Source organism: Sapajus apella, unplaced genomic scaffold, assembly GCF_009761245.1.
Source record: "Sapajus apella isolate SASKATOON/1434 unplaced genomic scaffold, GSC_monkey_1.0 scaffold11, whole genome shotgun sequence".
Taxonomy (NCBI): domain Eukaryota; kingdom Metazoa; phylum Chordata; class Mammalia; order Primates; family Cebidae; genus Sapajus; species Sapajus apella.
The window spans coordinates 1037733-1063534 of NW_022436951.1; the positions used below are offsets into that span (position 1 = coordinate 1037733).

Consider the following 25802-nt stretch of genomic DNA (forward strand, 5'->3'; position numbering starts at 1 on the left):
CCCGGAGAGCCACTGTGGAGGATAAGCGACCTCTCGGCTGACATTCACCTGAAATTCCTCAGGGTCCTAAAAGAAAAAATCCTCCGGAGATAAGTCTGGTCTGGGAACTAGTTCAAAGGAAGGGCCTGAGTCGGGGGACTGACGAGTCATTCCAACTCTGACCTGGCAAGCCTCACCAAGACGTCGCTTGAGGCTTCTGGTAGCTGGTACAGTGGGTACCAGCGTTCGCCTTCTGGTGGCTGTCATAGTGGGTGGTAGCTCTCTGGTAGCTGGTGCAGTGGGTACCAGCGTTCGCCTTCTGGTAGCTGGCATAGAGGGTACCAGCGTTTGCCCCTGGTAGCTGGCATAGTGGGTGGCAGTGTTCAGTTGTTTTCCATAACCTCTGTGTGAGTGAGAGAGCGAGTGTGTATATATGTAGTCCCACAGCTGAAAGGCTACGGGGCTTGTATGGGCCTTCACCCGTGGTTTCACTGGGGCGTCTTAGGGCGTAACGGTGATTCACCTCAGAGCTGTCCTACTTGGACTTCCATCCTAAGGTGACCAGGCCCGGGGATTATACGGGTACACTTTAGCCAAGATGCCCCTGAAAATTCTTCCGAGAAAGTGGCTGGGCAGGCATCTGACTGGTCTCCCATCTGGGGGGCACCCACCCTTTGTCTGTCACTCTTGTATGTGGCCCTGTCTCGTCTGTAAATTTGTCAGTTTTATTAGACTCCTGCTAGCAGACATACACTGTTTCAGGCCATCTTCCCTTGAGGTAGGAGGTATCTTACAGTGGTTGATGAACCACTGGATGCAGGGAACTTTTACTGATTACACCCCAGCAAAAATTACTCTTTTCTCTTTCTTCCTCATCTTCTTCTTCTTCTATCACTGAGGCCTCACTCTTTCTTCCTCTGCCATGTGGCAGATAGTCTTAACTCTAGTTGTCTTTATTCTCTTCCTGTTTTGGTCATTGTGGCCTGTAAATTCTCCCAGCCACCTCCACCGGGAAAAGAGTACTTTTGCCTGTGCTGGGTCAGATTCCATGTCGGGGAGGCCGTTGTGCCCTCGACACCTTGGAGGTAGCTTCTTTGGAGCTTGTGTGGAACAAAACCCTAGATCAGAGTTTAAGGGTGCTCTTTCTCAGGCTGGGATGGAAAATAGGTAACTGCTTATTCTGCCAGGAAAGTGTCCAATGTTATAGACAGTGCCCAACGGTGCATCACAGAAAGGCATACTGGCACTTTCCTGGATGTTGGGAGGTAGGATGTCACTGCCCCAGTAAAAACTGACTGGCAGCACTTCTGCACACTCTACCGGGTGTGGTGGGTCCAAAACACACATCTGGTAGACCTCTTAGTCCACCTCTTTTTCACTTCCCGACCTTTCCAAAGCAACTGGCCAGTAAAAATGTATAAGGGGGAGGATTATGCCTGGGCAGCACTAAATCTCCACAGTGCTTATTCTCGCCAGTTGTGGTTTACGGGGGAAAAAGACCGCTGCCTTGCCTTGGCCCCTACCCCCTGTTCCTCTGACTAGGACTAGGAATAAACCCTAAAATCCAGTTGTCTGGTCATTGCAGGACCTGGCTGCAGAGGCCCTGCTAAAACCTGCTTTAAAGAGGGCCAAATTTTAAATTTATGGCTTTCCAAAATTGGCTTTACTACAGAAAGAGAAAGTAGGGTAGGGAGGAGAGGAGAAAAGAGAGAAAGATAAAAAAGTAGATGGAGGAGAGAGGAAAGAGAAAGAGAGGAGAGAAATGAGACAGAAGAGAAAGAGAGAAAGTAGAAAGTAGACAGGAGAGAGAGAGAGAGAGAAGGGGACGAGAAGCCGCAGGGGCGGAAAACTTGCTGCCAGCAAGTTCAGTTTTAAACTGACACTAAGAGCGTTTTTTTCCTTTCTCTGCCGGCAATCAGCCCTGCCCAGCTTTGAGGCAGGCCACGCTGCCTCAGGGTGCAGTATTTGCATCCAGAATCTGGCTTTAAGAAAAGCTTTCTAACTTTCTGTAACAAAAGTGACTTGTTAGCACAGTTGTTAAGGTGTGGGGCCTGCACCTGCAAGGTTATTGGTTCAAATCCTCAGTGAAGCTAGTTTTAAATTAGGGAAATCAGTTTTAAATTACTGAATTCTCTTGAGGAAAATTTGGCATTAAAAAAAAAAATGCAAATAGGGTCGTCTACCTCCCGGCCTTGTATCCCCCCCGCTCCAATGCATGACGGCCAACTTCAAGGTTGGGTTCTCAGGCCAATATGGGGAGAAATTAACCCCTGGAAAACTCCGCTCTTTGTGTGAACTTGAATGGCCATCTTTTGGAAGTAGGTGGCCAAATACTGGGACCTATGACCCAAAAATTACCCAAGCAGTATGGAAAATGGTTGCAAAAACTTCTGGATACCCTGAGCAGTTTTCATACATTGACCAATGGTTGGGTTTAGTCCAATGGCCTCCCCCATGGCTAAAGCGCTGCATAAAACAGGCTAGACTTCAGGTCACGTTAGCCGGCCCAAAAGAAAGTCCCTTCTGGGCCAGCCATTCTCCCCACCCCAGCGGAGGATCAGGAATTACTTCCACCCTACTCAAGGCCCTCTAAACCAGCGCCTCAGCACCCCCCTCGACAGTACTATTAACCAAACCTTGTCCCCCCTGCACACCCGTAGCGGGGCCCCCGCACCAACCGGCAGTCCTCCCTTTCCAAGAGGCACCCCCAACAGAAGACAATTGGGGTTGCCCATTCTTTGTTCACATCCCCTTCTTGTCAAGTAACTTATATAACTGGAAGGTGATAGAGATCAAAAAGAGGGCCAAATCACCAAGTGCTGGCATGAGCTTTAAGAGCAAGGGAAAGCTGCCTGGCTAAACCCAAAATTGGCAGCACCCATGGCATGGCAAAGGGGATTTCTATGGCCTGCAAGCCGGCAGCGATGCATCCAGTGTGAGGGGCTGTGCAGGAGGGAAGTGCTGGGGAACTGCTAAGAGTTCCTGGGAGGGGGTTGTACTGGAGAACTGCTAAGACGGCGAGAGGGGGAGGGCTAGGTACCTGCGCAGATGGAAAGTCCCCTGGGAGCGGGTAGTGCTGGGAGGCTGGGGAATTTAAGGCGGTGATGTTGCGGAGGTCTTACAATGAAACTCAACATCCCCCGTTCTCTGAGAAGCCCCAGGCTTTGACAGGACTCTTAAAATCTGTATTCCAGACGCATCGCCCCACTTGGGACAACTGCCAACAATTATTACTAATTCTGTTCACCACAGAGGAAAAAGGCAAAATTAGACAGGAAGCCCTGAAAGCCATCATAGGTCCAGGGCGAGGAAAAAGATTTTTTCCCTCTACCTGACCCCAATGGGACCTCAACACCTTGGCGGGGGGGTCACCAGGCTCTGAACACTTTTCACCGGTATCTTATAGAAGGGGTTAGGGGAGTGGCCCACAAGCCCAGTAAACTCTCCGAGGTAGGAACTGTAACTCGGGGTCCACAGGAGTTGCTAGCTGCTTTCCCTGAGCGCTTACTGGACGCCTATTACCCTGAGGCCTGGAGAATCAGCAGGCCATCAATCTGGCTTTTGTTTCCCAGTCTGCCCCAGACAAAAAAAAAAAAAAAATTGCAAAAATTAGAGAGGTTCCAGAGAATGAATTTAACTCAGTTGTTAAAAAATTGCCCAAAAAGTCTTTAACAATAAAGACACCTTAGAGGCCAAGCAAAATAAGAGAGTTACTAAGGCAGCGATAGCAGCACTCCAGGAAAAACCACAGCTAGCCCCTGGACCACAAATCGATTTGTTGATCTGGGAAATGGCACTGTCACCCATTCCCTGAGTGTCCATATCCACTCCTGTGATGGGACTTGCTCCACAAACTGCAAGCAAATATTTCTTTCAGCAAGAGTCAAACTTGCCTCTCAATTCCTCCTCCCTTAGCCACAGGGCCACCTCAGCAGATCCTCATCACCTGTGCTCTGTCAGACGAGTATCTCTTGCAGGAAGCTTTATCCTCAGAGGTGGATCAACCACCTGCACCAGACTTCCTCTGCAAATTTCAAGAGAGTGTACCGGGAGTATGGGCTGAAACAAGTCCCCCAGGGTTGGCAAGTCACCGCACCCTAGTCGTGGTCCAGCTATTAGCAACGGCAACTCCAGTCCAGGTGAAGCAATGCCCTATGAGCCGGGAAGCCAGGTGAGGAATTGCTCCGCACATCACCAAACTCTTGAAGGGAGGAATCCTCACTACCTTGAGCCAGAGAAGCCCATACATGACTGGCAACAGACAATAGATGTCCTCCACGCTGCACGACTGGATCTCACCAACGTCCCCCTGCAGAACCCAGAGGAGGTACTGTATACAGATGGCAGCAGTTTCATGGTCGACGGAGTCAGGTATGCTGGGGCAGCTGTGGTCATTCTAGAGCGGGTTATCTGGGCCCAGTCTCTTCCACATGGAACCTCAGCCCAAAAGGCTGAACTTATAGTTTTAATAAAGGCCTTGGACTGGGCGGAGGGAAAAATTGTTGACATCTACACGGATAGCTGGTATGCCTTTGCTACGGCCCATGTGCATGGTGCCATTTATAAAGAAAGAGGGTTGCTTACCTCAAAGGGAAAAATCATCAAAAACAAAGAGGAAATCCGAGCTCTACTAGAAGCTATATGGAAGCCTAAGGCAGTGGCATTGATGCACTGCAAAGGGCACCAGAAGGGAGATTCACCAGAGGCAAGGGGAAATAGGGCAGCTGACCTACAGGCCAGACCGGCAGCCTTGGGGCCAGTAAAACCTCTGACCCTTCTTGTGACTCTGCCGGCCCCGACCCTGCCTCCTACCCCTACGTACTCACCTGAGGAAGAAAACTTTGCTAAAGAACGGGGGGACGACAAGATTCCACAGGATGGTGGATTCTACCGGACACAAGAATTGTGCTCCCCGAGGCTATAGGATGGGCTCTAGTTAAGCACACACACCAGGCCACTCACTTAGGGCAAACAAAATTAACTGAGCTGCTGAGGGTTAGATACTACATTCCACACTTATATAAGATTGTTAGAAAAACTACTATTTGTTGTAATGTAGGTGCCAGGGTAAATCCAGGAAGCAGTAGGCCTAGTCAGGCAGGGATAAGACTTAAACGTATTAGCCCAGGGGAACACTGGGGGTTAGATTTTACTGAAATAAAGCCCCCAGAGTGCGGCTGTAAGTACATCCTTGTGTTTGCAAACACTTTCTCTGGATGGGTCGAGTCTTTTCCTACTAGGTCAGAAACCGCACTGGTAATAGAGAAAAAAATTGTTACAGGACCTGGTTCCTCAGTTTGGCTTGCCCCTGACACTGGGATCAGATAATGGCCCTACATTTACAGCACAGGTTTCCTGGAAACTACACTGTGCCTATCGCCCCCAGAGTTCAGGGCAGGTTGAAAAGATGAACTGAACCATAAAGAAAACTTTAACAAAATTCATTCTAGAGACCGGTGAAAACTGGGTCAGCCTGCTTCCTTTTGTTCTCCTCCGTACCCCATGTACTCCCTATAAAAAAAGCTTTACTCCTTTTTGTTGTATTTGACCGGAGCGTAGAAAGTTATCACAAGACAAAAGTATGCCAGTTTGCAGGGTCATTTATTATGCCGGCGACCACAGAGGACTCACGTCTCTCCAACCTGTGGTGCCAAAAGGAGGGTGCCATGATTTTTTATACCCGAAAAACCACCTTGGGAGTGGGGGTGAGGGGCGGGGATGGGGATGATAAGGTTTCGGACATTTCAAGGGCTAGGGGATTCTGTGATTCACCTCCTGGGTGGAGACAAGGGTGGGGGTCTCCGGACATTCCAAGGGCTAGGGGATTCTGTGATTCACCTCAGTGGTTTACAGAAGTCAAGATATACATACATTTGTTTACACATCACAGATTTTAGCAGTTACTGATAAGGAAAGGTAAGCAGCTTTACATAGTTTTGAGGAACAAACTGGCAGTTCTATTTACAGAGGCCAAGGACAGCAGTTATTGTAAGGAGAATGGGGCAGCCATTTCAACTTATCTAAAAACAGTTTTGCATTTTATAAAATAGTTTTGCTCCGGTTCTGGCTCTAGGCCAGCACAATATCACATTTTGAAATTATGTTTGGAAGCCCCCTCCCTTACTCCCCAGACTTGCGGACACCATACATGCTGGAGTCCATAACCATACACTCCTTAAGTCCTTGCAGGCACTCCAGTCTGTTCAGTCCCAGGTGCACTCGCTCATCAGGGGAACTCGACCTACCCCAGTGGATATCACTGACCAGCCGGTACACCCCTTCCAGCCATGGGACGAAGTCCTTGTGAAGAGAGTCACTACCTCTGGCCTAACTCCTGGCTGGAAAGGACCCTACACTGTAATCCTGGCCACCCCCACAGCAATCAAGGTGGATGGACTGACTGCCTGGATTCACCACTCACACGTCAAGACTGCCCCCCCAGGTGCAGGATGGGAAGCGGTTCCATCCTCAACGGACCCCCTAAAGCTAAGACTATTGCGCTGTTCTCGGTCATCATCCTAATCTCCCTGATTCCTGCAACCACCCTCCAAAAGGGACCCTCCTTGGCACCCACCTACTATCGATGGGTCATCACCGAGGGCTCCACTGGAGCATATGTTAGTTCCTTAACCGGAAAGGGATCCACCCTAGCAACCTAACCCTGGAGTACACTCCAGAGACCCCCATTACCTTCTCCCTGGACCTCTGTGCCCTCCTGGGCCCCCACTTAAATTTCAGGACAAGTGGAGGTATAGCTGGGTGCGGCAGTTTAGGGGCAGAGCGACAACTCCAGACCATGGGGTTATATCTGTACCCAGGATCCACCCCACCAAAAAGATGGAACTGTGGAGACTTAAATGAATTCTTTTGCCCCCATTGGGGTTGTAAGGCTATCTCCACTATAACAGGATATACTGCAAACAGAAACTCTTTCATTTCTTTCACCCGAGACCCTCCCCCAAACCCCTGGCTAACATTCCTGCTCACTGGATTAGCAGGACCCTTGGTGCTAATGGTCCTAGGGTTAACATTTGGACCATGCCTTTTAAACATGCTCCTCAAATTTATCCAGGAAGAAATAGATTCGGTCAAATTGATGGTTCTGAGATCCAAATATGGGCCCTTGTGTCAAAAAGAGGAAACCTATTAAAGATTTAATACATGTTAAAAGAACAGGGGGGAATGTGATATTGTGCCAGAATTGCTAGCCTTTGCTTTAGTTATTTAGTAATAACTAAAATAAGCAGCCCAGGATAACTAAGATCTGTGTGTAAACAAATGCTTATCTTGACTTCTGTAAACCACTGAAGTAACAAACAGAATGACAAAAGTCCCTTGGCCCTTGGAACGTCCGGAGACCTCCGCCCTCGTCTCCGCCCAGGAGGTGAATCACAGAATCCCCTAGCCCTTGGAATGTCCAAAACCTTTTCATCCCCATCCCCGCTCCTCACCCCCACTCCCAAGGTGGTTTTTTGGGTATAAAAAGTCTTGGCACCCTCCTTTTGACGCCACAGGTTGGAGAGACGTGAGTCCTCTGTGGTCGCCGGCATAATAAATGACCCTGCAATCTGGCATACTTTTGTCTTGGTGCTAACTTTCTACGCTCAGTCCAATATAACAGTCCAATTAGTCTATAGACTAATCATATAGCATACTTTTATAGACCAATAATGATTGTCACATTTAACCATATTGCTATTATTTTTGTTGCTGTTTTAAAAATTGCTGTGATGCATAAACTTGTCCATAAATATTTGTGTACTCGTTCTAGTATTTTCTTAAATCCCTTGAAATGAGACTACTGAGTGGCAGGTTAGGAAAGATGATGTAAATAATACTCAGAGCATGTAGCATAGTTACAAGGAGATGATGTAACATTGCATAAGAGAATACTGATTTTCCAGCATTAGCGCCATCCTCAGAATTCTGTAGATAGATAGAGCTTTATTGGCTTTCTCTAAGGTATTCACCAGATAGTTATAGCACTAGACCGATCTTCAGAGTGGACTGCATGCCCTGCAGGAAGTCCTCAGGAAAACCCATGGGCACACTGAAAAAAATATAAAAAGGTCTATTTATTTTTGTTTTTATCTAATCTTTTAAAATTATGTTTAAAATGTACTGTAGTAAACGTATTTAACTTATAAAAAGCATATACAGACTTTACACGTATATATGTAAGTGTAGGATACAACTTCTACATATATTTACACTGACAACACAAAGTTTTTTACATCACTACTCTAAAACAAGCAGAGAATAAAAAATAGTGAAGATTCATAATTGTCATAAGATATTGACATAAAACCAATTTTTCATCCAAGTTTATTATTAAAATGGGGAATGAAGTCTGAGTGCTGTTAAAATTTGCTTTGCCTTTTTTCCATATCTGGTCATAAAAAGCTCACTATAAATTCTATGACCCTTATTATCTTAGTCTGTTTTGGTTACTATAATAAAATACCAAAACTTAGTAGTTTGCTGTTATGAACAGCAGCAATTTATTTCTCACAGTTCTGGAGGCCGGGGAGCCCAAGATCAAGGCACCGGCAGATTTGGTGATGAGGACATAGATAAAGGCATTAATCTCATTCATGAGAACTCCACTCCATGATCTAATCACCTTTCAAAGGCCGAATTTTCTAACACCATTGCTTTGGGGGTGAGGATTTTAACATGTGAATTTTGGAAACATAAACATTCAGACCATAGCACTTCCTTTTCTCCTAGTACTTTCCTGGCTGCTTTCGAGGGAATAGCAGTTCAATACTTTTGTACTGATTATGTTTTAGGACTAGCCAGTGAAATAATCAGTTTTATAATTTTAACATTCAGGAGGTTTTTCTTGGACATTAACAAATGACTGCAGAGTAAATGTGAGATAGGTAGAAAATCCACAGATACAGATCTGGTTTGAGAGTAGCAGTGTTTTAAGTCACAGCTCAAAGCTACTAGTAACTGTCTAATGTTCATTAATGATTTATAAGGGAGGAAAGATTTTTATCTTGTTGATTCTTTTGCTTTCCAACTTAATGGCTTTATTTCACTGAAGATTGCCGTCCTCATTCACCTATAGAGACGTGCATATTGAAAGATTATCCAGTTATTCCATTTTCTGACTTGGCAGCCAAAGGAAATATTAGTGCATGATGTGAAACACAGTATCTAGTATCCTGAAACATTTCCTTGGGTTCACAGTTTCAGACTAGAGAAGGCAAAAGTTGGTCACTAAATTATATATATATATATAATTGCGGTAAGAACACTGAACATGGCATCTACCCTCTTAACATATTGTAACTATACAATACGGTACTACTAACTACACGCATAACGCTATATAGGTCTCTAGAACTTTTTCACCTTGTGTAACTGAAATCTATACCTCTACAGGAACTCCCCAGTACCTCTTCCTTACAGCCCCTAGCAACCACCATTGTGCCCTGTTTCTAGGAGTTTGACTAGAACTCCGGGATACCTCACATTAGTGGAATCATATAGTATTTGTTCCTCTGTGACTAGCTTATTTCACTTAGCATAATATTCTCAATGTTCATCCATGTTGTCACACATGGCAAGATTTTCTTCTGCTTTTAGGCTAAATAGCATTCCATTGTATGTATATACCACATTTTCTTTATATATTCATCCATTTATCAACATATAGGTTGTTTCCACATCTTAGACTATTGTGAATAATGCAATGAATGTTGGTGTGCAAATACCTCTTTGAGGTAACCAAATATACATTTGACATGTATATTTAGAACTCTCATACCAAAACTATACGTCTAGTGCTTTTAAAAATTGAATAAAAATTGTACAATAGTTTAAACAATGAAAGTACTAAATTCTTGCCCTTATCATATTTTTTTCCTCACCTTTAGATGGGCTTTTCATTTGTTTTGCAAAAATATATATGGTTGTAATCCTTATATAATACAATTTGAATTCTGACTTTTATACTTATCCTAAACTTTTAATTTATAATTTACAACTTTTACTTTTTAATAGTGGCATAATTGTCTTTCAAGATGATGCCCTATAATGTAATGAATCACTTTTCTGTGGTTGGATATTTATAAATGACCCTGACGTATTCTACTGAGCCAGGGTGTCACAATCTCTTGGCAATATTTTTTTTGAAATATATTATTGCAGGTGTTACTGGTTGTCTGGGAGCATAAACAGCGGGAACATGTAGCCAAAATATCATACTTGGTTTGGGTTACTCTACTGTGAAAAAGATTTAATCAAATGGAATATTCACAAGAAGGGAAGGAAATAACAATGAGGGAAACAGGGACCACTTGAAAGAGAGAAGTACAATTTGTAACTCACTATTTGACTATTTTCTTCATGTATTACAATGGCAGGTTACCTGTGGAGAGGATAGCTGGAGTCACTGCAGAGCATGAGGCTGGTTACAGGAACTCTGTTACAGAATAAAGGCCAAGGGATGAGAGCACAAAGTAATCCGTAAAAGAGAATACAAATGTAAATAATTACTCCTATCACATCATGATTAGAAAGAAAGTATTCAGTCTAAACAGTTGAGCTGAGAGACACATATTAAAGTTCATGGCTTGTATTAAGGCAGCAAAAAAGGACAACCCAAGTCAGCACAACTGGTATTTGTTGAACTGCTCTTTGCTTAAAATAAATCCTAGGACACTATGGATACAAAAGTGAACAAATATATTCTTGACAAGCTCATAATCCAGGTGACCAAGGGCCCTGAGAGTACAGAGTAAAAGAAAATAGCTTTTAAGAGGTGGAATTCAGAATGTGAACAGTCAAGGTACACAGAGCAGTTACATTTGATCTGAGTCTTGAAAGATGAGAAGGAGTTTGCTCAGCTGGAACAGAAAAAAAAAAGGCATTAGCAAAGGCTCCCTGTCAGAAGGTGCTTGGTATATGAAGGGAGCAGAAAGTAGGCCAATTTAGCTAAAGTCATAATTTTCAAACATATTTAATAAGGGTCACCCTGTCAAATAAAATTGTATTTAGAACCCCAACATATAAAATGGATAAAAGTGGTACTTTACACTTTAAATGTATTTTATCATTTTAATTGTGAAATATTTTCTGTTATAAATGGAAACAATGAGAATAATAAAGCCCTTCCGAGAAGCTAAAAAAATTGCAACCATGGAGTTACATCTGATACTTTGCTTATTTTATTTGTTTGCCAGCACAATATTAAGAAAGTTAGGATTCACACTGCAGCTTGTCCTAGAATTTCAGTATATGAGTCAATTAAAGTAGATCACAACTTGAAAGAAAAGTAGCAGGAAATGTTTGCTTCAATGGTCAATAACTAACAATGTCAGTTACCTCTTGTTCACATATGTAAATGTCAGACTAGATGTAGCCAAAATGGAAAATAATCTCTAAAACTATTTAGAGTATAATATTATTATGAAGTGTTTTATATGTTCTTTTTGAAGAACTACTATGCTGTGATAAGAAAAAAATCTAGGCAGTACATGTGTCTGACCAGAGCCTCAAAGTGTTATATATTTATATAAATTTAAGTGAGTCAAAATGCAGAGGTCTAAATGATAAAAAGATACAAAGCTACAACCTTCTTTACTGATAACATATTTTATATATTCAAACATAGGAATTTCAATGATGAGGAAACTTTATTCTAAGGTTTGTTTCCCAATTGCACAATCTGGTAATTTTTTTTTTTTTTTTTTGAGGTGGAATCTTTCCCTGTCACCCATGCTGCAGTGCAGTGGTGCAATCTTGGCTCACTGCAACCTCTACCTCTCGGTTTCAAGTGATTCTCCTGCCTCAGCCTCCAGAGTAGCTTGGACTACACGTGCCACATACCATGCTAATTTTTTATTTTTAGTAGAGGTGGGGTTTCACCATGTTGGCTAGGCTGGTCTGGAACTCCTGACCTTAGGTGATCTGCCCACCTTGGCTTCCCAAAGTGCTGGGATTACAGGTGTGAGCCACCATGCCCAGCCACAATCTGGTAATTTTTAATAAATTAAAATCAAAGCTAGATCACAGTTGAGTGTGCACGCTGCTTGTTAGTGTTGATATAATAGTAAAAATGTAATCTAAAATTTAATTTCAAAATATAATGTTTGCGGAGTCCCTAAAGCACCTCTGCAGAGCCCTTAAGTCTACATGATTTGTTGAGGCTCGATTAAACAAAATCTTGGCTATAATTGAATGTTGGACTTCACTTGCAGCCTTTGAGGATTTCTTGAAATATTTTAGGAAAGGATGTGAAAAAACCAGATCCTGTATTTGAAAAAATAATTTTAAGCATGTTTAAATTGAGGGAGAATGGAAATTTATTTAGAAAGAAACTGAAATAATTCAGATGAGAGTAACTGAAATTGAGGCCCTGAAGTAGTTCAGAATGAGTGAAACTGGAGAGTTGGGGTAAGATTCAAAGATATTTCAGAAAGAGGGAGGTATAAAGAAATAGTCGCTTTTAATAACGTGTGGTCCAGGGTTTGAATCTTGCCTGATGTTTTTCAGTTTATGAAAATATAGAAAGCATCTGCTATGGTTTGAATGTGTCCTCCTCAAATTCATATGTTGACACTTAATTGCCAATGTGATAGTATTAAGAGATGGGGCTTTTCAGCAGAGATTAAGTCATGAGAATTCATGAATGGGATTAGTGCCCTTATAAAAGAGGTAGAAGGGAACTGTTTGTGCCTTCCGCCCCTTCCATCATGTGAGGACACAAAACAGGTACAATCTATGAGGAACAGACTCTCACCAGAGTCTTGTTAAAAGAAAAACTTTAGACAAATTATATTTAGCAGAGTTTAATTGAGCAAAGAATAATTCCGAATCAGGCAGCCCTCTGAACCAGTAGAGGTTCAGAAAGCCCCATTCAGCAACGTAAGCAGGCAGTATTTACAGGCAGTAAAAGGAACTGAGGTACAGAAACAGCTTGATTTATTACAGCTTGGCATTTGCCTTATTTGGGCACAATGCAATGCCTTATGTGGACATGGTCTTATTAGTTGGCAGTCTGTGATTAAATTGAAGCCTGGCTGCTATAATTGACTGATACTCAGCTATTTGCTACAAGAATATACTCTTAAGTAAGGTTCATTTACACACTAAGTTAGGTGCAGTTTGCAACGTAGAAATTCAAAGTATGGAAGCAGCTCTAGGCCAAATTTAATTTAATTTAACACATTCATTCAGCTGGTGCCTTTATCTTGGACTTTCCAGCCTCCAGAACTGTGAGAAATACATTTCTTTTTATAACATACCCAGCCTAAGATATTCTGTTGTAGCAGCAAGAATGAACTAAGATACCATCTGGGAAATAATTAATAAAGTATAATCTTTAACACCTGAATAATACAAATAGATACTGATCTAGAAATTACATCTTGACATTCTGCAAGCCCTGCTTAACTACTGCATCATAGAAGGCCACATAGGTAGAGGCTGCAGAGCAGAGACTTGAACCCTAGCAGCCTAGCCACAGAATTCCTGCTCTTTATTATTTTGCTGTCAACACTTGATTCTTGGTTGAGATTGTGTTCAGAGGCACATGTAGTTTGAAATACAAAGTAGACGTGTGGGGGAAATGTAGACCAGGAGAGATGATCCTCTTCTATGTCATGTTATGAAGTATGAACTTTGGATCTCAAAGGTAATGTGGAAAACCAATGACAGGTTTTAAGCAGAAATAAGGTGATCAGTCTTGAATGTATAGAAGATATCACTCTGGTGGGTTTTATACTTTTAGGTTTCCTTAGCATCTTATAATAATTACCAATTTCATTCCAGGCCTTAAGCCTTCTCCAATTACCTCAGGCATTTATTTTATTTTTTTTCCTGAGAAAAGTACACTTTTAAAAAGTTCAATTTATTTTTACTCTATTCATTGAACAAATATTAAATATAAACTAGTTAATACTAATAAAAGAGACTCCTTCAAATGATCTATGAAAATAAGCTTATGAAATATGCAAATTAAGGGGTGATGACTTGCATTATAAAACAATACTTTGGATTTATGTTTTTCAAACCTACTAGCACAAAATTGTTTGAAGGACTATGTTCTCCATATATTAAAGGCCTATTGTCATAAAATGAAGCATGCATGCACTTTGACAACTGACTCAAATAACCCAGTTAAAAGCTGCTGTTTCTAGTGAAACCAGTTAGTTAACATTTAAAAAACAAGTCTTCAAATGCCCCTGATTATCATCCTGGAGGAGTACACCATCAACTGAAAGGACAAGATGTTCTATCTTTCACTAATGAGTGATGCTGTTGCATCACATTTTAGGAGATTTAAAATGAAACTCCTTAAAACAGAGAACAATTTACAATCTAATACACTCAGACACAGTACCTGCATTTATCTGATAAAATGATGACATACAGTCATGCCTTGCTTAATGACAAAGACAGGTCCTGAGAAATGAGACATTAGGCTATTTTGTCATTGTGCGAATATCTTAGAATATACTGACATAAACCTGGATGGTCTAACCTACTACACACCTAGGCTATATGGTATGCTTGTGCTCCTAGGCTATAAACTTACACAGCATGTTACTGTACTAAATATTGTAGGCAATTGTAACACAGTGGTAAATATTTGTGCATTTAAACTTTTTTTTTTTTTTTTTTCAGACAGGGTCTTGCTTTGGTATGTAGAGGAGCAATGTTAGCTCACTGCAACCTCTGCCTCCCAGGCTCAAGCAATCCTCCTGCCTCAGACCCCACTGCCCACCCCACCCCTACCCCAGTAGCTGGGACTACAGGTCCCTCCACCATACCCCGCTATTTTTTTTTTTTTTTTTTGGTAGAGATGGGTTTTTTTCCATGTTGCCCAGGCTGGTCTCAAACTCCTGGGCACAAATGATCCACCTGCCTTGGTCACCCAAAGTGCTGGGATTACAGGTGTGAGCCACTGCACCTGTCTAAACATTTCCAAACATAAAAAAGCTACAGTAAAATATGTTATTATAATCTTATGGGACCACCATCACATATGCTGTCCATTGTTGACCAAAATGTTATGTGGCACATGACTGTGTATATGTACACACACACATACACCCACACATACACATATGTATCATAACATAATACAAAAAAAAAAAAAAAAAAAGCTTTCCTCATTGCCTGCCTGGAATCAGACCACTTGTTTAAAGGCTTTGAATCCAATTCTCCCAGTTTCTAAGTGTGGAAGTTAAACTCTGCAAGATTCCACAAACAAAAGTTTGCAGAATTTGCCAGAAACTGCCCTTCAAAGCAAGTGGGCAATATCTTTCCTAGTTCAGAAAAGTTCATATATTTAAAATAAGTAACATTTTACACACCAATTAAAATTTAAATGCCTTTATGTAACTAAAAGGGAAATCAACATACAAGAACTTCTTTTTGTAATTTGTAATTCAGTTTATTCTAGTCTAGGAGTCTCACACATTATTTAAAAAGTATAAAATGAAGTCACAGGCATCAAAAATACAGTACAGTGTGTTTTGATCGTACAGTAATGAAGCTGATTTTTCTCAGGAGACTTAGTCACAGAGCATACACATTTAAAATGTGTCTTCCTCAGCCAAGAGCAACAAAGTGAGACTAGCCAAGATCAGTCATATGACGACCGACAAAGTTGCCACTGGAGTTTTTCCATTTCATGTGCCCTGTGGAAGGGCAAAAGTGGAAAAGCAGACTCAATTGGAATGCTAGTTTTTTTTTTTCCATATTGTATAAGTTAAAGGTCCAAACACTGCTATATTCTAAATTATCACTAGTTATGGGACTTTAGTTCTAGTACTTGAATTTCCTCTCAATCCGACTTCTTAAAAGGTGTTGAAATATCAAGCATTACTAAATTAATTTCTCCAAGGTAATGGAATAGTCTAACTTGGTATCTTATTCCTTAACTGATTTTGACTAAAATCATAATATTTACAGGGGGAAAAAAGTTCAGAGTTAAAAGAACACCATGAAAAGGCAAATGCTTTTATGGACAAACTTTGAACTGGATCTTCACTATTCATTACCTTAGCGTATTTGCTAAGGAAGCTAAGATCTCATTTAAATTTTTGTGTTTTGCTTTGGTTCAAAACTAACGTCACATTCTCAGAACTTACTCAGGCCTTAATAAAATAAAATGTTAGCCTTATAAAATAAAATGTTATTGAGCTTCCTCGTGGTCTTTCCACTCTGAGAAGTGCAAAGATAGTTCTGGAGAAATCGGACTTGGCTCATGTCCTCAAGGAGTTGGTCAAAAGATAAGGCTTGGAGAATATGTAGGTGTCATGTCAATGAACTGCTACAACTCGAATAACCTTGTAATAGTGCCCAACATTTATTCACTCCTCATAATAGGCCATAAATTTTGCATGAATTAACTCATAGAAACGTTATGACGTTGTATTATAAGCAATCCTAATTTGCAGATGAGGACACTGAAGCTTAGGGAAGTTATCTAACTTTCCCAAGCTTAAAGCAGTATCCTGCCTTTATGGTTTCACCTTCTTAGTAATCTCTGGGGTTGCTGGGACTGCAGTGAGAAAGAGCCTGAAATTTGCAAACTCGGACGATGGGGAAGAAAAGGTGTGCTAAACTCAGGTCACAAAGGTCCATTCTTAATCTTCCTCTGAAAGCCTTGCTCCTCACACCTTATGGCCAACAGCTCGAGGGAAGTCCTCACAGCAAACTTACTCCACCTAAGCCAAGGCCAGGTGTGGGGAGAAGGGGCTGAGAAATGTTAGAAATGTGAACGCAGTCCCGGCGGGAGAAGAGAAGGGGGTCTCGAGGGGTGCCCCTATGCAGCACACACACATGCCAGGCACTGACTTGGAAAAGCAAAAACTTCGTGGGACATCCTCCCGCGGCAGGAGGGTCCTGAACCCTATGCCAAGACTCATCCACAACCTAGGGGGAGGCGGCCACCCGCGCACCACTGAAGCTAAAGGGTGACCTAAGGGCTGCGGCTGCAAGTGCACGTCAACACGGCTGTCTCGCACAAGACACCTGGGGCGCGGAGACGAACTTCCCCGCGATCTGCCAGGGTGCGCAGAGCCTCTTCTCCCCGCCAGGGCCCCGCCCAGCCTCACTTATTTTAAAAGCAGTAGCCAGCAGCGCGCCGGCGGCGTGCGTCTCGCTAGCCGGGAGGACGTCAGTGCCGCGCTGTCGAGCCTCCAGCCCGCCCCGCTTTCCTTCGCAGTGACTCGGCGGCAGCCAGGACAGCGCGCACCGACACTCCCACACGCGCTCCAGCCTCCTACTGCCTCCCCGGCCAAAGATGGCGGCTCTCAAACTCCTCTCCTCCGGGCTTCGGCTCTGCACCTCTGCCTCTAGATCCGGGGGAGCCTGGTACAAGGTAAAGTTCGGGTGAAGAGGAAGGCCACAGGCAGGAAGAACGCGGACCAAATCCGAGTGGTGCCCGCGTTTTCTCCTCTGCCCCTACCCGCCCTCTCCATCCTGGGATCTGGCATCCGTGGCGCGGTACCCTGGTCACGGACACGCGGCGACGCGTTCCTGGCCTCGCCCTCTCCGCGGATGATTGCCTTTGCTTGGTTCTGCAGTCGCTTCCCGGATGAAGCTAGACGCCGTAAAGAAGCGCGCAGAGAGGCTGAGAAGGGGCGGGAGGATGCCTCGCAGCGCTCGGAAGCCCTTCGGTGCTTGCCGGCGTCCTCGGGACGCGCGCTTGCGTCGCCCCCGCAGCCTCTAGACCTCGTGGCACCCGCGCTTGGAAAGGGACTCTGAGAGCCTGAACTGGGGGAGGAGGGCGCCAGTGTATGGAGGGGAAGGAGTGAGGCAACAGCGAGTGGGTTTGCGTCCCCCATGTGGGATCTCTGGGCAGAGGAGCCTCTAGAGGGCCAGAACCTGAGGCGGGGTTAGCCACGGCTCTGCTCAAGTTCGCCGCCAAGGGGCTGAATGCTGGGTGCTGCGGGTGTTGAATGCCGTTCCCCATCCTCTCCTCTCTTCCCCTATTTGGCTCTACCGCCCGGCAGACGAGCGCTCTCCAGGGCGTCCTGCCGGCCTAGCTGGGAAACAATTTGAGATGTGTCCGTGGCTCACGCGTGGTCTGCAGGGGTGGACAAACCTTTCTCTTGAGGCCGGGTTAGGGGCTTTCGCTTTTGAGGGCCCTTTGAAATCCTTTTTGCGCCCCACTGCCAATTCACCCCCACAGTGGACTGACTTGTGGTTTTCCCCTATGCTTTGTCCTCTGTTGTAAGCCCACCTTTGTCTGGAGCCTTAGGAGCCCAGAGCGCCAGGTCCAGGAGGTGGCTTTACCCCGGCCTCCTCAATCGCAGAAGCCTCTTCCTTGGTATTGAATAATAGATCTGAGCTTGACAGCGTGTCATGCACACGAGTGCTTACTCCTGAAACTTGCCTGCCCGGCCCCAGTGCTCTTCTTTTCTGTATCCAATCCCTGATCGCTGAGAACACAGAGGAGCCACTGAGTTCCTTCGGCAGGTGCTAGGGAATGATTCAGAACTGGTCTATTTTACCCTTAAATGCCTCTTAAGAAGCATTTTGATAACTGCAGATAGACTTGGATATATAAAGCATTATTAAAAGGGAACTTGACCTTCACTGAGATTGCAGCGGTGCTAAAGTTAATGCGAACCAGAGCACCCCGATACCCTTGGGCCGAGGTCAATAACGTTCCTTCTTTTGACAGTTACTTATTTGCCCAGCTGTAATTTACTCACTTCGAGTCTTTCCCACCTTGAGTATATCATTAAACCATCTCCAAAGCTCAGCAAACCTCTTCTTAGAGGGATGAGTGCAAATGAGGTATTCTGCTCTATCTCATGAAAAGTTCATACAGAGTTCAAACTTACTCCTGTCAGGCTTGATTATCACAGGTCTAACTCCTGCCTCCCACTGTTCCCCTAGCTTATGGCTCTTAGTGCCCTTTTGTTTAGCACTTTAAATCCTCACCTGCTGCTTCTGTTGAACTGTACCACTTACCTCCTTGTTTAACTTTTCAGATGTGTATATTGTCTCCTCAACCAGATGACAGTTCCCTGATGGCAGAACTATACTGTATGCCTTACACTCAGTCTCCCTCAACAAACACACTACTCTGCATAGATGAGATATTCTACACATGTTTAACAAATGGATGAGAGAACCCTGCAGGCAAACAAGTAGAAACCTTGAGTTTTTCCACTAAACATAGCTAACAGCTAAAATGAGATGTTTTCTTAAATGTTTAAAATTTTTATGATGGGCAAGCCCAGTGTCTCTCAGACCTGACAGTGCTCAGCATTACCTGGAGGTTTTCTGAAAGAGATTGCTGTACCCAGCCCCAGAATTTCTAGTTTAGTAAGTCCTGGGTGGGGCCCTATAATTTGCATTAACAAGTTCCAAGTGATATTGATGCTGCTGGTCTGTGGACTAACTGCCCCTTTTGGAGTTATCTGGCCCACTGGACTTAGGTGAGAATAGGCTATTGGAAGGTATCTTCTTACTTCATTATTACTATGGGGCATTGGGGGAGCATTTAATACTATTTTCACTATTGAAAGTTATTAGCTGGAAAAAATTATAAGAGTACCACTAACATTTGACCCACCTATCATCCTTGAAACTGTCTTTTCCCAAATCTCTTTCTAACCCAGGCTCTCCTGAGCTACAATCCTTCTGGTGCAACCAGTCAACTTCACTTGGATGTCAGTTGGTGCTTAAAGCCCTTTCTGATCCAAAGCAAATCAGCCATAAGGTGTATTTCTTCTTCCTTGTTTTGTTCATTTTGCACTGTGGTTCACAGCATCAGTATCCATCCAGTGCATAAGCTGGAAATCCTGGAACCATTTTCTCTTCTCCTTGCTGCAATTCCAATTGATCACCAAGTGTCATATGTGTACCTTTTTCAGAAATGTTCCTCAGTGCTGTCCCTGGCATTCTTTCTCAGCAACTGTTTCTTCCTTATAGCTCCCCAGCTAAATACTATGATTGTGTTTAAATTTTTGTAATTATTTAATGACTACTACTTTTGCTAGTTTGTAAGTTTCATCATAGCAGGGACTATGCCTGTATTTTATTTTTAATATTTATTTTAGCTTTTCAGCCCCAGTATTTTGTACAGTTGATACAAATGGGTGAAGGAAACAGATGATGAGTTTCCCTACTGCTTTCTTAATTCAGGCTTCCTTTGAGTTGTGACATCTGTTTCAAAAGCTTTGTTTTTCCTTCCTCATTGAACAATCAAGTCACAAATCACCACTAAAGAACTTAATCATGTAACCAAATAACACCGGTTCCCCCAAAACCTATGGAAATAAAAAAATTAAAACAAAACAAGGCCGGGCACGGTGGCTCAAGCCTGTAATCCCAGCACTTTGGGAGGCCCAGGCGGGTGGATCACGAGGTCAAGAGATCGAGACCATCCTGGTCAACATGGTGAAACCCCGTCTCTACTAAAAATACAAAAAATTAGCTGGGCATGGTGGTGCATGCCTGTAATCCCAGCTACTCAGGAGGCTGAGGCAGGAGAATTGCCTGAACCCAGGAGGCGGAGGTTGCGGTGAGCCGAGATCGCGCCATTGCACTCCAGCCTGGGTAACATGAGTGAAACTCCGTCTCAAAAAAAAAAAAAAACAAACAAAACAAGCAACCAAACAAACAAAAAAACCAAACAAAATTCTGCAGTCTAGTCTGTAAGGCCTTTTCAAACTGCCTCAGTCTGCCTCTCTGGCCTGATCTTCATGAACCTCTCTCCCTGAGACCTGATTCCACACATCTGTGACCACACAGAGCCTTTTCATATTGCTATACCCTTACTCATGTGGCTCTCTTATTTGGAATCCCTGTCCTGACAAGTATTTAACAGCTGACAAATTGGGATATTCTAGTTCACCAGGTAGAATGAATTACTCCTTCATCTGTGCTCCTGCGGAGCACTGAGTATCCCTCCAACATTGGAGAATAACATATATGTTCCCTCAATAACAATGCATACCACTGCTGTAGAGAATGGCCTAGTGTTGTAACTCCCTGTGGGCTTCTTGAAATTTATTCTTGTCACATGTGCATAATTGGCAGTGTTTAGTTCAAGGTGAACATTCCACCTTTGGTAGACACTGGTCCATTGCTGTACAGCTAAAGTGCTTCGACACATATCACCGCCTCTTGGCTGTCATGCCTTGATCTGCTGATCTGCAGGTCTGTAAGTGAGTGTATCCACCCTCATATTACTGCCTTTTCCTTCTAATGTGTATCTCTTCACTTCTCTCCATGTAACCTCTCCACACTTTTGTTTCTCAAACTCTGATACTGACTTGCACAATATCAGCCTTTCTTTGTCATTTATTTAACGGTAAGGTGACAAAATATCACCTCATGTTAAAGTAATCTTAAAGCTAAGACCTGTGTTTTTTTAAAACCTTTGACAAAGATCACCTGGGTTAATTTGCTACCGTACGAATTGTGTTTAAAAACATTCTTTGTAAAATCAGTGGCATGTGTGTGTAGGGTAGAGTAAGGTGGTTAAAAATTAAAAATAAACTCCAGTAGATAACAGGTTAATCTTACTGCCCTGGTGGAGAATGAAGAAAAGTTTGCATTTTCCAAAGGAAAAACTAACATCCCCTGGGCATCTTCTATAGTCTAGGCACAGGGCTTCTGGGTATAACATTTGATCCTTACCACATCTCTGGAAAACAATTATCATTTTATTGTAAACTTAAAATACCCTCTCCTCCCATGAAAAAGAGATGCAGTGATTAAGTAATTTTCCTAGCTTCATACACTGTGGCAGAATTGGAATTCGAAGCAAGGGTATTTTTGATCCCAAGAGCATGATATATTATTGCCACACTATCTCCCAAACTAGATGTTAGGGTTTCTTCGGACAGAATCTGTTGTAGTACAAGTTGCTTCTCAGTAAATAGATGTCAAATGTCAACAAATATTGTTAACTGAATATATAAATAATGAAAAAAACAAACTTGAGTACCTGCAAGTTTTTCATTGTCCTGAGCCCTTCTCACATTACCTGGAAAACAAGGTCACTTTATGCTTTTAACTTTTGATTATCTGGGTAAACATATCTTTTCTAAAATACTTTTGAGGTATATTTTTTTGCAGGGAGTGTGGCAAGCTCCTTGGTAATTTCTGACTGTAATGAAAACTATCAGATGAAACAAAAGAATAGAGTTCTTGACAAGCCTATGGTTATATGCTTTTAGTTTTCTTTAGGGGCAGGGGAGAGGTGGTAATGGTTAATGGATACCAAAAAATAGAAAGAATGAAAAAGACCTACTGTTTGATAGCACAACAGGGTTACTATAGTCAATAACAACTTAACTGTACATTTAAAAATAACTTCAAGTGTATTTGTGTTGTAACCCAAAGGATGAATGCTTGAGGGGATGGATACCTGAATCTGAAAAGACTCTATACATGTATAGGGAAAATAAGTTTTCTTCCAACTTCCTCTCTATGTGGGATTTGTGTTTCTTAGCATTTTAAAATAGCTAAGGGTGATCTTAACACACAGACTGTTGAAGTGTGGATGAACTCTTTAATTTTCTTCCCCTTCCAGCTCTAAGGGCCTCACTCTTCACTTTTGGGTGGAGATAATGACAGCGGAGTTATACAGGAAGAAAGAACACTCACAAAGATTTGTTGTGTATCAGTAAAAGAGAAGTAGAGTATGAGAGCTTTGAAAAAATATGGAGAGAGGAACATTGTAACAGAAAGACCCTGAGGTAGAAGGCCAAAACTATGGATCTGGTCTTGCTTTAACACAGTTTTTGGTAAATTACAAGATCCTTCTAAGCTTCAAAAGCTTGACCTGTGGAATGAATTAGTTGAATTAGATAGCTGCATTTTTTAAGTGTCTCTAGGAGATGTCCTCGACTTTATCTTATAAGCCTTATAAACCTTCTGTTGGCCTGTTTATTCAGGCCATCACACCTGTAATTTCCAATGTATTAAAAATTTATGTTTAAAACCAAAGCAGAATGATACTTGAGGATAGGAAAGAGAGAAAGAACACTGTTTGTGGCTCAAGCCCTTTTTATCTCTGCCTAGACTTATTTCTCAGGATTTGGGCAGTGTGCTGGCTTATTTTTAGAGGAAGAAAAGATTGATAGACATTTATGCTGTCACCTTGACCATCTCAGGTTGTGTCTGTCTTGGAGACTGTCAGGCAATAGGTGTGAGCTCACGACTGGCATGTTATGATGGCAGTGTACCAGGATTCAGATGTTATTCTTTCTTTTTAGGATGACCGTATAATGAGAATAAAGGAGAGCTGATATTGAATATGAATGATTGCTACAGAATCTGCTTTCTCATTTTCTTTTGTGCATATTGTGGATGAAGTAGTGGAAAGGGAAAAGTTTACAACTGATTGTTCATGAATATTCATGGTGACTCATTTGGGACCAAATAGTACACTGTGGTAAGGCTAGGCTTACCTACCTTGCAGATAATGGCTTGTTCCTTTTCTGTAGCCTCCATAAAGCTTGAGCCCATAGGAAGATGAGTTGTTTTGTAAGCTGTTCTTGTCCTTTTAGGAGGCATTCTCTGACATTTAAGATATAACCTGGGGCCCAATTCTGTAGCTATGTGTTTTATTTACTTTCACTTTACTTTCTTAGAGAGCAGTGCTCATGTCTTAATACTTTATTTATGTTGGAATAAATCGAACAGGACTTGGCACATGGCAGGTTTACAGTAAATACTTGTTGATGAATGGAAGATTGGGTTACCAGAAACTGATGCTTGATCACACCAGTGCTGTGAATTTGAATTCCAGTATATGGACTTCTTTTCTTTCTACTTTCATTCTTTTGCATGGCCACAAATGACAGAGTTAGAGCTTTCCCTTATGTAATAGAGAACATCTGTTAAAAGGGGATTTCAGTAATAATTTGTGGATAAAATATCCATCTTACTTTTAAGTATGAGTCACTTAAAGTGCCAGGCTTTTAAAGAGGGGGATAGTGTCATAGACATAAAGAGTGAAATGGTGGTTACAGAGGCTGGGGGTGAGGGGTGGTAAGATGTTGGTCAAAGGATACATAATTTTACCTAGGAGGAATAAATTCAAGAGATCTGTTGAACACCATCATGACTACAGTTTATAATATATTGTAGGCTGGAAAATTGCTTAGAGATTTTTAAGTGTTTTTACCATGAAAAAAGTGTGTGCGCTTATAAATAGTTTGATTTGGCCATTTGACAATGTATATAGTATCCTCCCTTCTTTGAGGGGAATATGCTCCAAAACCCCAGTGGATGCCTGAACTGTGGATAGTACCAAACCCTATCTATGCTGTTATTTCCTACATATCTCTGTGGTTCATTTTAATGTACAAATTAAACTATGAGACATTAATCACAATAACCAATAAAAGTTATGAGTGTGTTCCCTCTCTCAAATCTTATTGTACTGTACTTACCTGAGGTGAGATAGACCTCAGAAAGGGAAACTGTGGATAAAGGGGGGCTACTGTACATATTAAAACACCATGAATGCCATAAATCTATACATTTGTTACTTGTATAAATATATACATTTATATACAATTATTACCTGGCAATTAAAAACATGTATATATAAAGGCGATAATGAAATTATCGTTTGTCTGTCAAATAAATTGCTACACGCACAAAGTAACGCTGTATCTCCAAATGATGATCAAATTTTTTTTTTTAATATTTCAGGGATGTGTTTGCCCCTTTTCCACCAGTGCTCATTGCCATACTAAGTTTTATACAGATCCAGTGGAAGCTGTAAAAGACATCCCTGATGGTGCAACCATTCTTGTTGGTGGTGAGTCATAATACTGTTTTACGGTAATGTCCTTATGTTTTTAAATGAAGGGCAAATCACAATGTCAAAGATGTATAGATTAAAAATGATAATTACTTTATTATGCATTATTTATTTTACATATTACAGTGTCATCTATTTTATCAGTGTCTCCTTCCTAAAAGTTTAGCAAGGTTTAGCATTTTTTACTTTCTTTCAGTGTGTGTGTGTGTTTCTATTTTGAAAAAATGAAGCTTCAAAGTAGTCTTGTTTTATTAATAGCTTTGAAAAAATTCCTAGATCCTTGGAAACTTTTTAACTTAAAATGTTTACATTAATCTCATAAGCTTATACCTAGCCACTTCTGTTATTATTCTTTATTTTGAGAAAGAGAGCCCATAGACATAGGTGTCTATTTGACCTCCTCCACCGCCAGTTCTATTGCTGCTTCTTGTTTGGGTTATCATTTATTATTTATTTATTTATTTATTTATTAATTATTTAGAAAGGGAGTCTCACTTTGTTGCCCAGTCTGGAGTGCGGTGATGCAATCTTCATTTACTGCAACCTCTGTCTCCTGGGTTCAGGCAATTCTCCTGCCTTAGCCTCCTGACTAGCTAGGGTTACAGGCACCCGCCACCATTCCTGGCTAATTTTTATAATTTTAGCAGAGATGGGATTTCACCGTGTTGGCCAGTATGGTCTCAAACTCCTGACCTCAAGTGATCCTCCCACCTCGGCCTCCCAAAGTGCTGAGATTACATGCGTCAACCACCTGAGCCCAGACTGGAATGGCTTTTAGATCTACTGACTCACACTCATTACCTTGCTGCTTGATTCTTGTAAATAATATCAAGGATTATTTTTAGGATTTATCTCCACTCATTCAAGTAAGTCATTGAATGTTCATACAGTTAATACAATTTAAATCATCATGGAAAATGTAAAGAAATGATCGTTTTGGGCCAGGCGCGGTGGCTCACGCCTGTAATCCCAACACTTTGGGAGGCCGAGTTGGGCGGATCACGTGATCAAGAGATCAAGACCATCCTGGCCAACAAAGTGAAACCCCGTCTCT

General features: G+C 42.2%; 1 protein-coding gene across 2 annotated transcripts in view; it reads left to right on the forward strand.

Moving 5' to 3' along the window:
• The first annotated feature begins 16438 nt into the window (after positions 1 to 16438).
• Positions 16439 to 25802, forward strand: part of OXCT1 (3-oxoacid CoA-transferase 1) — a 139755-nt gene continuing 130391 nt past the window's right edge. For both annotated transcript variants that reach the window (XM_032278854.1, XM_032278857.1), the window contains exons 1-2: positions 16439 to 17326; positions 24637 to 24745. In XM_032278854.1, the coding sequence (XP_032134745.1) occupies positions 17249 to 17326; positions 24637 to 24745 (187 nt within the window). In that variant the 5' untranslated portion in view covers positions 16439 to 17248. The remainder of the gene's footprint in view (positions 17327 to 24636; positions 24746 to 25802) is intronic.